Source organism: Aedes albopictus, chromosome 1, assembly GCF_035046485.1.
Source record: "Aedes albopictus strain Foshan chromosome 1, AalbF5, whole genome shotgun sequence".
In the NCBI taxonomy this organism is placed as follows: Eukaryota; Metazoa; Arthropoda; class Insecta; order Diptera; family Culicidae; genus Aedes; species Aedes albopictus.
This window is the reverse complement of record NC_085136.1, coordinates 301,306,906-301,324,475: the sequence shown is the minus strand read 5'-3', so window position 1 is coordinate 301,324,475 and position 17,570 is coordinate 301,306,906. Positions and strand designations below refer to the sequence as shown.

Below are 17,570 nucleotides of genomic sequence, written 5' to 3'. Positions count from 1 at the left end.
TTTCTGAAGTTTGACTTCTGACTTCTGTAATGTGAGTTCTTACCTATGGCTTTTGTCTTCAAACTTGGAGAATCTGGTTTGTGGCTTCTGAATTCTGGCTTCTGACTTCTGATTTTTTGACTTTTGACTTGCGACTTTTGCCGTTTGGCTTCTGGTTTCTGTTTTTTTTTTGGCTCTTGATTTTTATCTCCAGCTTCTGATTTCTGAGAACTCCTTTTTATAGTTTGCTTCTGATTTGTAACTTCAAGATTATGGCTACCAATTTCTTGCTTTTGATTTTTCTGCTGGCTTCTAGATTCTGAATTCGAATTTCTGGTTTCGGGCTCAGACTTCTGTCTGCTGTTACAAACTCTTGGCTTCTGCCATCTGGATTCTGTATTCTGGTTTCTGCTTTTTAACTCCTGACTTCTGAACTATGGGGTTTAACTGCTGGCTTTTGGCTGCAAACTATTGGCATCTGGTTTTTGGATTCTCACTTCTGTTTTGTGACTTATAGTTTTGGCATAAGGCTTTTTGCATCCGGTCTCTTATTTCTAACATGTGGCATCTGAATTTTGACTTCTAACTTTTGACTTTGGCCTTTTGGCTTCTGGCTTCTAGTTTTTACGTTTTGATTTCTAGCATCAGCTTGTGATTTCTTACTTTTGGTTACTGATGACTCTTATTTGTTTTCTGATTCTGACTTGTGTCTTCTGAATTATTGTTCCAAATTTCTAGTTTTTCACTACTAACTTCTCGATAATGGTATCAGGATTCTTACTTTTGACTATTAACTTCTGACTTCTAGATTCTTACCACTGTCTTACTAACTTCTCGCTACTGGCTTTTTGAATTTGGCTTTTGATTTTTGGCTTTTGCGTTCTGGCTTCTAGTTACTGAATTTGAATTTCTAGCTTATGGCTTCTGACTTTTGGTCTCTGGCATGGTGTCAGTTTTTGGCTTTCGACTTCAGTTTCTTCATTCTGACTTAGGGCTTTTGACATCTGTATTCTGTTTTTGACTTGTGGTGTCTGGCTCCCGGATTCATTTTTATGCTTACGACTACTGACTTCTAAATTGTTATTTTCAGGCTTTCGGCATTTTACTTCTGACTTCTCGATTCTATGACTTGTAACTTCTGAGTATTGGTTTCTAGTTTTTGGTTTCTGCTTTCTGGTTTTTAGATTCTGCATTTTGACGTTAGACAAGTTTTGAACTTATGACTGCAGTTTTCAAATTTTAGCTCAGTAATTTATAACTTTAGCTCCTGATTTCTCACTTCCATCTGCTGCTTCTGACGTGTGACTTCTGGTTTTGGATTCTAGCTTCTGGTTTCTGAAGTTTCAATTCTGACTTCTGTAATGTGAGTTCTAACCTATTGCTTTTGGCTACAAACTTGGAGCTTCTGGTTTCTGACTTCTGACTTCTGATTTTTGACTTTTCACTTGCGGCTTTTGCCTTTTGGCTTCTGGTTTCTGGTTTTTGGATTTTGATTTTTATCTGCAGCTTCTCATTTCTGAAGACTTCTCTTTGTCTTCTGCTTTGCCTCTAGATTATGGCTACCAATTTCTTGCTTTTGATTTTCTAGCTTCTAGATTCTGAATTCGACTTTCTGGTTTCTGGCTTCTTACTTCTGGCCTCTGGTTTTAAGTTTCTGCTTTCTGACTTCTGACTTCAACTGCTGCGTTCTGGTTTTTGGTTTTTCATATCTGTATTCTTTTTTTGACTTGTGGTTCCGGGATTGTGATTTTTGGCTTCTGGCATTTAAATTCTGGTTTCTGGTTTCTAGTTCTTGTGTTTGGCTTTTGGTTTTTTTTTCTGGGTTCGGTGTTTCTATTAACTTTTTGTAGCATCTGGTTCTTGACTTCTGTCTTTGACTTGTAGCGTCTTGTGCAGGCTTTTGACTATTCGTTTCTGTTTTTTAATTTCTTTTTATTCGTGAATTTAATATTCGTTTATGTCCTCTGGCTTCTCTCTTCTGCCAATTTATCTCTTACTTGTGGCTGTTGGTTTCTCGCTTCTGGCTGTAAGCTTCTGGATTATGACTTATGCTTCTGATTTTCGAATTCTGAGTTCTGGCTTCTATGTTATATTTTCTATCTTCAATCGTCCACGTTTAATTCATTTTTATAAGTGCATGTTTCAACATTGCTTTGTATTCTAAGGGAGCATCAATAAGCGAATCGCACTCGACCCAGCACCATCACGTAGATGCACCGTAATCACCGACCCAAACAGTGTGCTGGAAGTAATTTACTTTTTTTTGTCTAACACCACTTCTGACTGTGTGGCCGCTTGAATCAGATAATTTGCATGCGCAGCGCCATCATCATTGCATTTTCGCACAGTACTAACGCCTATCCCCAAGCCGAAAGCCATTCAATTACACGTTCTGATGATGTGTTACTGCACACACCGCACCACGCCGCCGTGTTGTCAGGGTCGGGAAATTGGGGGGTGGACACCATTCTTAATTACAAGTTTTTCCGAGTGGCACCTCGTCGTCGGTTGGCTGTCACAGTTGGCGTTGTAACTGTTGGGGGAGGTCGGTATTGGGTGGACTATGTTTGCACATTTCATGCTTTTTGAACGTTGCTGTTTTGTGTTTTTCAAATGATTTACAAAAGATTTTGGTCACTTTCGGTTGCTACGTTCTAGCAACAATTTCTGTAACGTTAGTTTTGGAGATGTTCTGAGTACCATCATAAAACCAAAATGAATCCTATGGGTTTTATAATAGTTCTGCGAACTCACACAAAGCTATTCGTCATACACAAGGACATACAATAGTTATTAAAAAAAAAGACACTACACCGTCTTCAGCCAGGGGCTGCACAGACTGAACATTACATACACGAGACAACGGACAACACACATAACACCCAGAGGCCCAACGGAGATTTTTCCGTCTGACGAAAAGGTTTCTCCGACTGGAGCGGGAATCGAACCCGCACTCCGAGGCTTACGAAACGCCTAGACGACTGACGCCGCTAACCGCACGGCTACGAGTTCCATACAAAGTTTTATGCAATGATTTTTTCATTATACAACACATTTGAGTTGCATAATGTTCATAATGCAACCCAAATGAGTTGCATTATGAACATTATGCAACTATTTTCATTATGCAACTTATTTCAGTTGCATAATGAACCAGGTCGGAAAAATTGGCCATTATGAAACCAAAATGAGTTACATAAAATAGAAATTATGATACTGAATTGCATAAAGAGATTTTTCCAAATTACATTTGTAAGTCACATAGATTCGAGTAGGTTCAAGAAAAATCATAAAATCAAAATAAAACTATTTGGTTTTATGATGCTGAACAGATAGAACAGCCGTCTTATGTTTGTGGCTAAAATATTAATGTGGAGTCTTGTACCATTTAGGCATGTATACCTATTTTGGGCACTTGCCGCTATACCCGGGCAGAGATCAAGTACTGACGATCAAAATGTGATATTGGTTTGTTGGAGATAAGAGGTAAAAGTACTGAAAATAATAGTAAAAATTTGTTCTTGAACCATCCCAAGCAACACACATGTTATAGTAAAGTTACGACAGCGCAAGTTTTGGTTGTATAGAAGTTTATTTTACATAATTCTAACATTATGTTGAAATAACGTAAAATAAACTTCTATACAACCAAAACTTGCGCTGTCGTAACTTTTATATAACATGTGTGTTACTTGGGATCTTACCAATAGCAAAATTTGATATTTAAAGATCAATCAAACAGCTCACTGCTATTGGTTAGATCTTACCAAGAGCTAAATGTGCTATGGTGATGATGTTCCAGGAGTAAAATTGAGATATGTATTATTTTCAGTACTTTTACCTCTTATCTCAAACAAACAAATATCACTTTTTGATCTCCGTATCAATATATGCTATTATTAGGCTTTTTTACTCTGCTCGGGTAACTAAGTCAATTTCAAACCGATTGATTTGAAATTTTGTCCAGAGTTAGGCATGTACAGTATCTAACTCTGTACAAAAATTCAAATCAATCGGTTTGAAATTGACTTAGTTATAGCGAAAAGTGCCCAAAATAGGTACACCTGTCCAAATGGTACAATACCCTACTCATTACGATTTGTTTGAAACGTTTTGACATCCTCAATATTGTTTTTACAAAATCTCGAAATTGATTTTCAATTTGTTAGAGTACATTTTATCCCACCCTCCCCACTGGTCACCGAGACCGAAAGCCCAAACAACCGAGCAAGAGAGGGTGGAGATCGTAACTTCCGTCCGCCCGTTTGACGCTTCCTACACTGCTACGCTTTCCTCTACGTATAAGTACCCATCTGGCTGGACGAACGACGTCGTTGTTGTAAATGTTGTGCCGTTTGTCATTAAATTGTCCCCCCTTATCCCGTATACCTACTGCCCAGCCACCCATCTGACCCCCGCAAACCGTTGTTGTCAACCCGTTTTTCCCAGTGGTGGATCCAATGCGACGCCGCGACGATGCGATGATGGTCGCAGTTGCAGAGAGAGGAAACGGAATGCCCATTGTCTACGGATTGGCAAGAATTTCCCAGCGCGCGCGTGAAAATTGCATCCAATCACGTTAGATTTTCATGGGGGTCGAGCGGGAGTCTTGGGACGGTTGGAGTGAACTTTTCGCGGTAGGCCAAAGGGGGCGATGATGGGTAAAGGAGAGAGGGACCACTGCAATGAGGTGAAGAAAATGGTATGGTGTCGTTTGTCTTCTGTGGAAATTGAATGGCGGGTTTGGATAAATGGTTGGGCAGTGACCGCGCAGAGTCTATGTAAAATGGAGCGGGATGTTGACGTTAATCGCTTTGCTCAAAACTCTCGGATGTAAAGATGAGGTGTTTTCTTCACTTATTTTTTTCTAAACATTCAGTTTTCTTGGTCGCATTTAACTAAGCATCATTTTCATATTTTACACAAGAAACTAATGAGTATTTATTGTGATAAACAAGCATCTTCAGTGCGGTAGAATTGACGATCTTCTGTTTGAGACGGGAATGGCGTCTGCTACGTCAGTTTACAGGTCAATGTGAGAAATGATAAGGAAGTGATAGCTACAATCGCTTGCTCATGGAAGATCGCCGAGACATCTGTGTCGGCACATATTCAAGCTGGAATATGGGAGTTTTTTTTGCAGATGGGTGTTTGGCAGAAGGTTCACGTTGATGCGTGGATGCCAGGTGTAAGGTAATAGTAATAGATTGAGTGTTCATTATGAATCAGATTATTCTTCAGATAAACTGAGCCTCATAGGCTCAGTTTGCTGGTAGTATAACTTGCAGGATAGACGTGATTGACACTGTACGATGAAGATGTAAGGAAGGTAAACGGATTTTTCAATCCATTTCTGTTTCTAGCGATGGCTAACACACATATGAATATACAAGAATTGTACCTGTAGAGAAGAGGGAAAAGTAGATAGAGAGATATGAAGTAGGAGGAAAGGGACATAGGGGAACTGACGTATTCTCGGCCGTTTTGTTCTCTTCGTCAAGGGGGGTATTTTGAAACCTGTTGACCTCAGAGTTTTCTACAAATACAGTTTCTTACCGATTTTGGCAACACGAGGTGAATTTTATGTTGCCAAATTGGGGTGTTGCCAAAATCGGTAATTTTTTTTGTGGATTATTTTCAACTTTTATACGTCAATTTGCCTTATATTTTAAAAATGGACTATTCACAAGTTATAAAACGATCCCTGTAGGTGACGTTCATAAATTACGTCATGATTTGTAAAATTGTTGATTTTGGAAAATTTAATGAAATTTGATTTTATGAAGAAGAATAAGGCTAAAATATAAATACATTTACAAAAACAAACGATTTTTCAGTAAAAATGTTTGGTCAAAATTTTTTGTTGCCAAAATCGGTAAAAAAATGTTGCCAAAATCGGTAAGAAATTGTTGCCAAAAACGGGTGTTGCCAAAATCGGGAAGGAAATGTTGCCAAAAACGGGTGTTGCCAAAATTGGTAAGAAACTGTACTTCCCAACCAAGCTGAGTTGTACACACAAATTTCAGGCAATTCGGCCCACAAAAACACCCCATGACGAAGAGAACAAACCTGCCGATAATACCCTTAGTCACCCTACCAAGGATTGAATCCAGATCCTTCTGTATACGAATCAGAAACAGTAGCGACTAGACCAGCATGTCCATCTTTTTAGCTATGCCAGGCTGAGGTAATGAATGTAAATTTCGTGCCAAACCGAAGCATGTGGTGAAGATTCCTAAAGGCTCAATAATAATGCGTCACCGAATCTTCATCAGCCGTCCAATGAGCCTTCGACAGCAATTTATTTTCCTCGACTCAGTCACTACACTACACTCAACAAAGCATTCGGCCCATTGTTCGAACCCGGAAAAATGACACCTATTTTCAATAATAATGGCCACCGAAAAAAGGCGTCTCTCCGATGACGACAACAAAACATCGCCGTTCGGGCGATCCTGATTTTATTAATGGTATGAAACGCGAACCGGAGCGAGTTCAATAGATACAATCTATCTGGGTGCGAGAGAGCACAAAGCGCGAGTTGTTCTGTTACGATTTTTTGTTGTCCTCGAGTGAAATATTGAATCTATATGTCCCGTATAGACAAACGGCGATGGTTCAGCCCTTTCGCTTTTGTTGTCACTTGAACCAGATTCATTCATTCGAGGCGTTCGACGACGATGTCGTCGTCGTTGAACAGGGCGAAGGAGGTAAACAAGCTCTTATGTGCCCTTTTGCCCCTCATCTTTCGTCTTTTATTCTCCGTCTGGCTAGGGCAACCCGACCCATAAGTCAGTGTGTTTATTGTTCATGTTTCGAGTGTATTACAACGCAAAACAAACACGTACAAGAGCAACAAAGAAAGGAGACAAAGGGAACGGGTACTTTCAAATGGTAAACAAAAAGCTCAACGGCTCTCATCGGCGGGTATGGTGAAGCCGAGCCGAGAAAGCCCAAAATGACCAAGGGAAGGTGAAACGCCTTCCTGACGAATCCTATGAAAATATTATCGTTGGCTACTGAACTAGATTGACTGCCTGTTTGCTATTCTGGACTTAACTTTGCATTTTACTCGATTTATTTATCGTAAATGTCTGGACAAAACAGCTTGTTATTTGCTCAAGCAGGTATATGAATAACTCGTATGATTCGAAGGTTTTAAGGAAGATAAAGGAGCGAAGAAACGCCAAATCCGCGTTTGGGTATGGTACCCAAGAATGGTGACCTGACTATTCGATAATTGGTAGGCTATCATGTTGATGTGCATCGTTCTCAAAGAATTCTAATCCTTAAACGGATACAGAAGAAGATTGACGCAAGCAGCAAGCTTGTATTCTGTGCCGGACAATTCTGTGTGGACCATATTGTCACGCTCCGTATCATCCTGGAGCAAATCAATGAATTACAAGAGTCTCTCTACCTGTTGCTCATTGATTACAAAAAAGGTTTCGATCGTCTCCATCACGAAAACATGTGGGAAGCCCTCAGATGCAAGGGTGTCCCTGAGAAAATCATCGGCCTCATTGAAGCACAGTACAAGGCATTTTCGTGCAGAGTACTGCACAACGGTTTCTTGTCCGATCCCATCCGGGTCGTTGCTGGAGTGAGGCAAGGATGTATACCTACAATCAACACTACTTTTCCTCATCGTAATCGACGGTGAGTAGGTTGATCGTAAACCAAATCGTGGATTGCTGTGGCAGCCCATTACCATGGAGATCCTAAATGACTTCAAACTGGCTGATGACGTTGATCTCCTAGCACAACGGTGCTCTGATATGCAGAGCAAGCTCGATGATCTTGCCAATCGCTCCTCAGCGGCAGGTCTTACCATCAACGTCAACACGACCAAATCGTTGAATGTAAACACGGTCGACTCTTCCAGCTTTATGGTAGCTGGGCAATCAGTGGAGAATGTTGAAAGCTTCCAATATCTTGGTAGCCAAATGGCGGCCGATGGCGGCACCAAGATCGACATAGGTGCACGGATCAAGAAGACGAGGGCTGCTTTTGCGAGTTTAAGAAATGCATTGAACAACAATCAGATCAGTCGACACACCAAAATCCGAACTTTTAACTCGAACGTGAAATCTGTGCTGCTATACGCCAGTGAAACCTGGTGTGTATCAGTGGAGAACACTCAACGGCTGCAGGTCTTCATCAATAGATGCCTGCGGTAAATAATGCGTACGTGGTGGCCTCACAATTGGATCTCCAACGTGGAGCTCCATCGTCGATGTCATCAAAAGTCTATAGCGACAGAAATTCCGCAACGAAAGTGGTGATGGGTCGGTTACACTCTGCGCAGAGGTGGAAACGGAATCTGCAAGCAAGCGTTAGATTGGAATCCAACAGGACATCGCAGCAGAGGCAGACCCAGAGGCTCATGGCGGCGCAGCCTCAACAACGAAATCAAGCAAGTCGATAGAAATTTGATCTGGTCACAGGTCAAGGCGATGGCTGGCAATCGCCCAGGACGGAGATCTTTCAATTCGGCCCTCTGCACCACCGTAAGAGCCCAGGACTGAAAGTAAGTTATTGTTTCTCTTTCCGTAACTTTCCCATTGATACAGATCGTGTTTCTGTGCGTGGTGTTATATGGCCACTTCACGGGAAGCGTGAGTTAAACGTAAGTAGCGATCACCTGCCTACACAAAGCAATCGCAGGAGCATGCGAGGGAGCTGTTGGATAATGACCTCCTCGGTGGTATTCGAGAAGACAAGATACGATAGGGCGGTTCAGGAAATCAGTGCCTCTTGCACCCGGTAGAATGCAAGAAAGAAAAGAAAAAGCCTTGTTATCAATACTATTTGGAAGTCTTAAAGCCTCTGACGGGCGACACAAAATACCCGGATCTATAGGCCGACGTACCGTGCGGCGTATTAGACGTACTAGTACATACCGGAGAAATGAGCTGAGAAAATCTTTGAGCTGAGAAAAATGTTCTATCTACAAATGCTTATTCGACGATGTTTTTGGTGAGAAGCGTTTACATGACTACTAGTAGAAAAATTTGTAAGAGCGCAGGAAGTCGTCACTTCACTAATGCAATAGTGCTTGGTAGAGGTGGCTACCGTGGCAGTTGATTACGGACCACTGTCTTGAACCCTAAGACGTTTATGGGAGTGGCTCCAAGTGTCTTGAACAGGGGGTCCAAGTCTTGGGACGGCAAAGATCCAGGCAGAAGCAAGCTGGGCAGGAGATGTAGAGGTGAAGACCACAAGGCACAATGCTGTGTTAAACCATCTAACCTTAGGAACCTTAGTATTTTTCGGCTTTCAGTCACAGAAAAGCGTTGATTATTTTAGATCATTGCCAACGTTTCGATCCTATGGTTGGGATCTTCATCAGGGCTCGATGTGAATCAACTTGTTTTCGATTCATGTTGATCACACGGCGGAATGTCGTTTTCTTCTCTGCACCGCACTTGTTTCATTGGACCCTAGCACCTCGATTGAAATGGTGGGTGGGTACACAGTTCGAGTCACAACACTTGGCACTTTGGGAACACTTCTGTTCGTGCTACACGGAACCGCCAAACTACCAAAAATTGGATTCTTTTGACGCAATCCTATAGTTCGGCCCAATAAGTCGACATTTGAGTGAATCAATTACTCACGCAAGGTAAATTGCCTTTATCTCCAACTAAAAATATACTCTAGAGTAGGTAAATTCAAGCCAAGACCCCCTTCATTCAACCCAAATTTGGGCAAATCTCCATTTACCCAAAATGGACTTATTGGCCTCAAGGACCCCAGTTGGATAGACGCATCTCTGTTTATTTACGACAACATCTGTGGGGGAGAGAGGAAAAACAACCTAATTTTGGGTAACTAATCAATTTGATATACTCATTTTAGGGTAAAATCGACCCAAAATAAGGTAGTTTGAATTTTCCGTGTAGGACATAAATAACCAAAAATGCAGACACTTGGACGTGTACTTCCCATTTACGTCGACAAGAGGCTTTCCATTTATTACGTACCGAAAATTTCACGTTTTTTGTAAAAAAAAAATGTAAACCCGTTGTAAATTTTTTCGTGGGAAACTTCAAATATTTTTGTACGTTACGTTAGATTTCTCAAAACCCCATATATTCAAATCTTCCCAGTGGTAGGTACCAGTCGTTCAGTACTGCGAAAATGAGTCAGAATTATTTTTATTGGGTCAATATTATACTTTCAATCAGATTTTTTTTCTATTTTACCACTTTAATTCGATAAAATTTGGAATATGTCGATAAATTTATGAAGAAAAGGTTACATTTTATTTGTACATAATTTCGCTATTTTTGAAACATTTTGGTTTTTTATAGTGCATTTTATATTTTTCGTGATCACAAAAACATTTTGCCGCACATTTTGGAGCTTCTATCTCTCCTGTCAAAATTGTTCGTTATGTTCTAAATAAGTTCCAGGTGCAACATGTTTATAACAATCAGAATCAATGTTTTGGTTGATTTGGTTTGTAAACGGTTGTAACTAAGATTCGTTGAAACAATCAGATTATACTTCAGTTACAAATTGGTTTCGCAAGTTTCGACTAATGATGACGTTTGTTTTCATTTTGCTAATTGTTATAAAACTGTTACACCTCAGTTTGGCATTAACAACAGTATTTTAATAGGTTTTTATTTTGTTTGTTTCATGAAAACTCAGATTCAACATGTTTGCAACGATGATCATTTCCATTTTAGTTGCAGGTGCTACTTGGGAAGCTTGTAAGCGAGAAGCAACACACATGTCATATAAGTGTTATGGCAGCGCAAGTCTCGGTTGTATAGAAGTAAATTTGACGTAATAACACAATGTGAAAATTATGTCAAGTCAACCTCTATACAACCAAAACTCCCGCCGTCGTAACTTCTATATGACATGTGTGTTGCTTGGGAGGTGTAATGTCCTAGCCATCCGAGGCTTGACGGAAGGGGTTAACGAGGCTATCCTTGGAGCTGATTATTTGAAATTGATCATTCAGTTATTCATAAGACCAATAAATGCTCCTGGGTGTAGCTTTCCATTCTCAATGTGCACTTTCGAGAGGAGGACCCAACGCCGGACAATCTTGTCCAGAGGATGTGTAGTAGAGTGGCTCACACTTATATAAAAAAAAAACGAAAAATACCAAATCTTACCTCCGAATTCAGCTGTTTTGGACTCTCAAAAGCTAGGTTCAAAATTTGAGCAAAATCAGTCAAACCTAAGAGGGCGCTCCATAGGCTTGAAGTTTATGTGGGAAAACTTGACCAAACATTGTATGCAAAAATCTTAAATTTTCGATGACTGTATGCCAAACAACTTTGTCGAAGACCGCAAATTGATCCGACAGCTTAGAAAAAAGTTATATCCTAGGCAAAGTGAGGCGGAGTTTTGAGATTTCATTATTGGCATTATTCTTTTACATGTACCGAAAAAAAAACAATAAAGTTTCACCTTACCTAGGGTGGGTTATTACCAGGCGTTGGATCACTTTGTGGTCTTCGACAAAGTTGTTTGGCATATAGCTCCCTTAGGGTGGCCCACACTTATATGAAAAACAAACATTTTGAAAAATGCCAAGTCTTACCCCCTTAATCGGTTGTTTTGAACTCCCAGAAGCTACGTTCAAAATTTGAGTAAAATCGATAAAGTCTAAGGGGGCGCTCAACAAGCTTGAAGTTTGTATGGGAAAATTTGGCCAAATGTATGCTGAAATCTTAAGTTTTCGAATTGTGCCGCTAGGTGGCGCTGTAAGCGTTAAATATTCAAACCCTTTGGTATTTTTGTAGGTGACTATGTACCAAATAACTTCGTCGAAGACAGACAAGTGATCCAAAGTCTGTGAAAAAAGTTATACCCTAGACAATGATTCACCTCACTTTACCTAGGGTATAACTTTTTTCACAGACGTTGGATCACTTCGCGGTCTTCGACAAAGTTGTTTGGCATATAGTCACCTACAAAAATTCCAAAGGGTTTGAATACTTAACGCCTACAGCGCCACCTAGCGGCAAAATTCGAAAACTTAAGATTTCTCCATACATTTGGCTAAGATTTCCCATACAAACTTCAAGCTTGTTGAGCGTCCCCTTAGGCTTTATCGATTTTGCTCAAATTTTGAACGTAGCTTCTGGAAGTTCAAAATAACTGATTCAGGATTTAAGACTTGGCATTTAAAAAAAAAAACGTTTTTCATAAGTGTGGGCCACGTTAAGCCCCCTACAATAATACCAAATTTAGGATTTCTGCATACATTTGGCCACATTTTCCCATACAAACTTCAAGCTTGTTCAGCGCTCCCTTAGACTTGACCGATTTTGTTCAAATTTTGAACGAAGCTTCTGAGAATCCAAAACACTGATTAGGAGGTAAGACTTGGTATTTTTTCGAAATTTTTGATTTTTATATAAGTGTGAGCCACCCTAATGTGTAGGGATAAGTTTGGCTGGAATGCCGTTTCAACGGCTATCACCCTTGGAGATACAGAGAAAGTGACGCGTGAACTTGGAGAATTGCTAGTTCAGACTCTATACAAGAGGTGGTCCAATCTAATGAGTGCGCTGTGTACTAGCCCCTTGGATAGCTTTAAAAAGCATTCATATGTATGATTCGGCTACTTTTGTTTGTTGTTGTCCGCGAAGAGCATAGAGTGTGAAGCAATAGCTACGAATATTTTCGGATTAAGAACAGTGCCAGTAGTGTGGAATGATAGCATCATGGCAACACACCGTTTCACAACTGCAATGGAAGTCTCCATTCGCACACCAGATTCCACCGAATTACGCAAAAAGCGTCGGTTATGATTTATGACCGATGATTCGTTTCCTCCCGAGTCAACAAAAGCATCATTTATTATTTTCGCACAACCCGAGTTTCCCTTCCGTGCATTGTCATCTTCCACATGCTGGTGGAGCCCATCCGAACCCTTCAATGATAAAGTAATTAAATTCGCCCATCGCGCACCCCACCCCGCACTCTCGGTCAGAACAATGCACTGCCCTGCGCAGCACACGCTAAGAACAAACACAAAAAAGTGCAGCGCACTTGTTCTTTAGGTGCACACGACGACGACTCGTGAAGTGAAGACGACGCGCCATCATCATCTGAGGGCGCGCGTTGCCTATGCTAATTGCTATCTAGCTACGCTGCATTCTCGATGAAAATCTCAATTGTTTTCCTTCCCTTAGGTTACAACCCCTCGTCGACGCCGCGAGCAGGCAGCCGGACCGGCACAAACGATGGGAAAAGTGATGTACCCCCGCCTCACTCGCCATCTTCTCGGACTCCACGCCGCTACGCATCGTCGCCTTCGCCACCATCGCATCGCGGGGATGCGCAGCACTCCTCACTCAGCCTCATCCAACTCCGACCAAGCAACCAACCAACGGGGTAATTATCGATAATTATTTCTTTATGTAATTGAAAAAAAAATGATGAATGCTGCTAAACAACCAGTTTCCACACACCGGCAAATCAACCTGGCAGCTAACCAACCGACCAACCAAGTGGTCACCCCCCGGTGAGAAGTTCAAACATGTTTACAGGAAATCCTCGCCGGGTAGAGAAGTACCACGGAGGAAGGTTGAGGGTAGGCACGGAAAACTACATTTGATTTAGGTTTGTTGGGAATCTAGGCCTAAAGAACAAAAACTAAGGTATTACAGACAATCCAGCGCTCCTAGAAGGTAAGATTCGCGACTTCCTTGTAGATCTACATTAATAGCTCCCCAACTAGCCCAGTCTATTAAGATATCATTACAGATGACAAGTCCCTGTCACTCAGAAGGATTTTCAATTATAAAACATTGTTATTCATATCTACCTGGGTCACGTGACTCATACATACCGTGCGGTCCATAGCTGCTGGGGTAGTACCGCCTGTGGTGGTGATGGTGGTGGTGGGATCCGTTCTCCATCGGATAGAACGGATTCAGATCCGACGGGTCCATGACGGCCGCGGCAGCCGCAACCGCGGCCGATTGGTGCCCCAGTACGGCAGCCGAAGTCCCCGGAGATGCTCCGAGCCGTTGTTGGTTGTCGTACCAACTTCGAGCTTCAGCCGCCGACGTCATATCCATGGTGAACTCCGTTTTGAACCCCACTCTTGGTAGCACTTTTCGCTTTTCACTACTGCTACAAAAATCAATTCACTGAACTGTATTAAATTTTGACAGTCTCCACGGTATCACTGGTGATCGCCACACGCGGCACGTGGCACTAACAATAATTCGCGTCAATTCCCGCGTTACACAAATCCAGTTGACCCAGTTCGTTGGCCTTTGGCAGTTGTATACCGCCAGATTCGCACATTTTCACTACACTTCGGGAGAAAGGCTTACGCGAAAAAGTCGAGTTGCTGCAGCTGTCGTTCGTCAGTCATCACAGCGGGAAATTAGTTTAATTAGCCGAGGAACAGTTTGTACATGGTGGTAAAAAGTTTGGCAATGGACGACAGTTTGATGAGCTCGCTGACGGAATCAAATGTTTGTGATCTGCGAATTGGACAAGAGAAAACAATGGAAACTAGGTGAGATTGAAAATTTATTTGGCATGTTGTGGGCAATAATATCTGTGAGTGTTGACTTCGTAGTCTGGCTTTGTAACATATAATTTAAGGCTTACCCGGTTGACACACGGCTAAGAAACATGCGTGATTTTTTTGTAATGCGCACACACACACACACACACACACACACACACACACACACACACACACACACACACACACACACACACACACACACACACACACACACACACACACACACACACACACACACACACACACACACACACACACACACACACACACATACAGACATTTGTTCAATTCGTCGAACTTAGGTGATACTTGGGCCTCAAGGACCTTAGATTGAAAGTCCAAGGTTTTCGAAGCGATATTTTTACCCTTCTTATGTACCGTCGATGGGGGTGACAATGGGTCTGGGGGGTGAGATTGGGTCATAACAGAGAAACATAAAATTTGAAATAGCTCATTAACTATCGTTAATTTATATTGAAAACTTTATATTATTTCAAAGGGGAGATGTTTTTACACGTCATGATGCAGAATAAGATGTTTTGCAATAATCGTTTTTTGTTAAATTTGTGGCTAAACTTATATGATGAAACTACTAGTAAATCACTCTGAAAAAATTTCTCCTTCGTAATGTTTAACACAAGTACCTAACCATTAATTTTCTTATAAGTGGTTAGCTGTAGGTATTACCTGGTTGATGTAATGGAAAAAAGCGGGCTGTCATTGCTCTTTTTATTTAAAAACTTAATATTTTCGACCCTATGTCTAAATATTAAGAATAGGGGTGAGATTGGGTCAAGCAAGTTATCGAGTGCACATAACCTTAACTAAAAATTCAACTTGTTATCCAGTCCCCATTTGACGTTAGAGTGGTGCCATGTTCACCGTATCTTCATAAAAGCACACTTTCTTTCAAAAACATGTCGAGAAGTGTCAAACGAGTGTGTTAATACGTGTAGTGCCTAAAATCATTTATAACAATACACCCTGCATTTGGATAGCTCCTCTAATCATCAGTTAATCTTTAGTGTACTGCAATATCGTAAGCTCACAAAATAGACTTAATATAATATTTGAACGACCCTCTATCTTGAGATGGAGTGATTTGCTTTAGCAATATAGAAGCCAATGATCATGTACATAAGAGTTTATAACGGAGGGTTTGGTTAATCATTTCTTATACAGTATACAAAAACTATCATGTTTTTTTTTTACAATCAATCTTTCAATGCGCCCCTCCCTCATTGTAATCTCCCCTCCTCTCACGGAGGTTTAAACTCTTAATGGGGATGATTATGATGGCTAAAAATGATGATACATGAGCATGAGCATGAGCATGAGCATAGATGACCGCACAATTCGTAGTTGCTACTCCGTGATTGACCAGAGCAATCGAAATTGCACAAGGAACCAATGAATAGGGCTTGGGACTAGCTTACTATTCTCAATGTACACAGGTCGAGAGCTCTCAACTTTAATAAGGTCAATAACGGCGCCGGCCACGTCCTTACGGTCATCGAGGATGGAAGGGAATGTTAGTAAGACAAACGTTGTTATAAAGACCGCGAATCGCTGCATCCCCACGTTTGTCTCAGGAAGGATTTTTTTGTTAGTAGGGTAAGGTACATTGTCAGTCCGGGAGTCACCTATGGTTGGTGATATGATTTGACAATGGATCAATATACACAAACCGCCTTTAACAACCGACCACTTTTCGACGCAAGAACTAGCCAAAAAGAAAATTCTATCGCGCGTCTCCACTCCACTAGGGAGCAGAAACCTTTAGTCTATTCCACACAGAAATACACTGAACGCGACTCACTTGTCGGCGCCCGGATTTTTTCTCGACCGGCGAACCCGAAGTAACATGTTTCACTCTTTTGTGTAAATGCAAAAAATGAAAGAAAATATTTATTATCAACTAAAAGTGTATTGGGAAACTAGCGCCGAAGGGAAGCGAAAAATTCGGAACCGACTCGAACTACGGCGCGCGCACACTCGTCCCGTCGTCGGAGCCCCGCAGAGAGAAGGGGAAAAAAATCGCAAAAATCTAGCAAAGCGAGCGCGCGAAACTTTGCTGCTGCCGAACTACCGCACACTACTAAGTACTAACTGCTTGGCGTCCCGTCGTCGGAGCCCCGCAGAGGGAAGAGGAAAAAATATCGCAAAAATCTAGCAAAGCGAGCGCGCGAAACTTTGCTGCTGCCGAACTACCGCACACTACTAACTGCTTGGCGTCCCGTCGTCGGAGCCCCGCAGAGGGAAGAGGAAAAAATATCGCAAAAATCTAGCAAAGCGAGCGCGCGAAACTTTGCTGCTGCCGAACTACCGCACACTACTGACTGCTTGGCGTCCCGTCGTCGGAGCCCCGCAGAGAAAATCAAATCGCAAAAATCTAGCAAAGCGAGCGCGCGAAACTTTGCTGCTGCCGAACTACCGCACACTACTAACTGCTTGGCGTCCCGTCGTCGGAGCCCCGCAGAGGGAAGAGGAAAAAATATCGCAAAAATCTAGCAAAGCGAGCGCGCGAAACTTTGCTGCTGCCGAACTACCGCACACTACTGACTGCTTGGCGTCCCGTCGTCGGAGCCCCGCAGAGAGAAGAGGAAAGAAAATCGCAAAAATCTAGCAAAGCGAGCGCGCGAAACTTTGCTGCTGCCGAACTACCGCACACTACTGACTGCTTGGCGTCCCGTCGTCGGAGCCCCGCAGAGAAAATCAAATCGCAAAAATCTAGCAAAGCGAGCGCGCGAAACTTTGCTGCTGCCGAACTACCGCACACTCTCTGAATTTTCTCACCTTGGAGATCTACTTCGAATAACTGACAAATTGACAAGAACCTAACTAAATACATGGACCATACTACAAAAAAACAATTGACAAAAAGAAAAAAGGGGAAACTTTTATTAAAACTATTTTTGTTCAACGCAGGCCAAAACAGTGTCGACTTGGGCCACGCACGCCTACGTACTTCTGTCTATGATGGCTAAAAATGATGATACAGTATACAAACGTTATCTTATCAAATTTCAACCATTTTTTCGGTTGTATTAGCCCTTTTAGGTGGATTAAT

General features: G+C 41.7%; 1 protein-coding gene across 1 annotated transcript in view; it reads right to left on the bottom strand.

Moving 5' to 3' along the window:
* LOC134285723 (GATA-binding factor C-like) overlaps positions 1 to 17,570 on the bottom strand; it is a 663,267-nt gene that overhangs the window by 568,486 nt on the left and 77,211 nt on the right. Inside the window, exon 2 of the mRNA XM_062847051.1 lies at positions 13,805 to 14,450. Coding sequence (XP_062703035.1) covers positions 13,805 to 14,036 — 232 coding nt within the window. The 5' untranslated portion in view covers positions 14,037 to 14,450. The remainder of the gene's footprint in view (positions 1 to 13,804; positions 14,451 to 17,570) is intronic.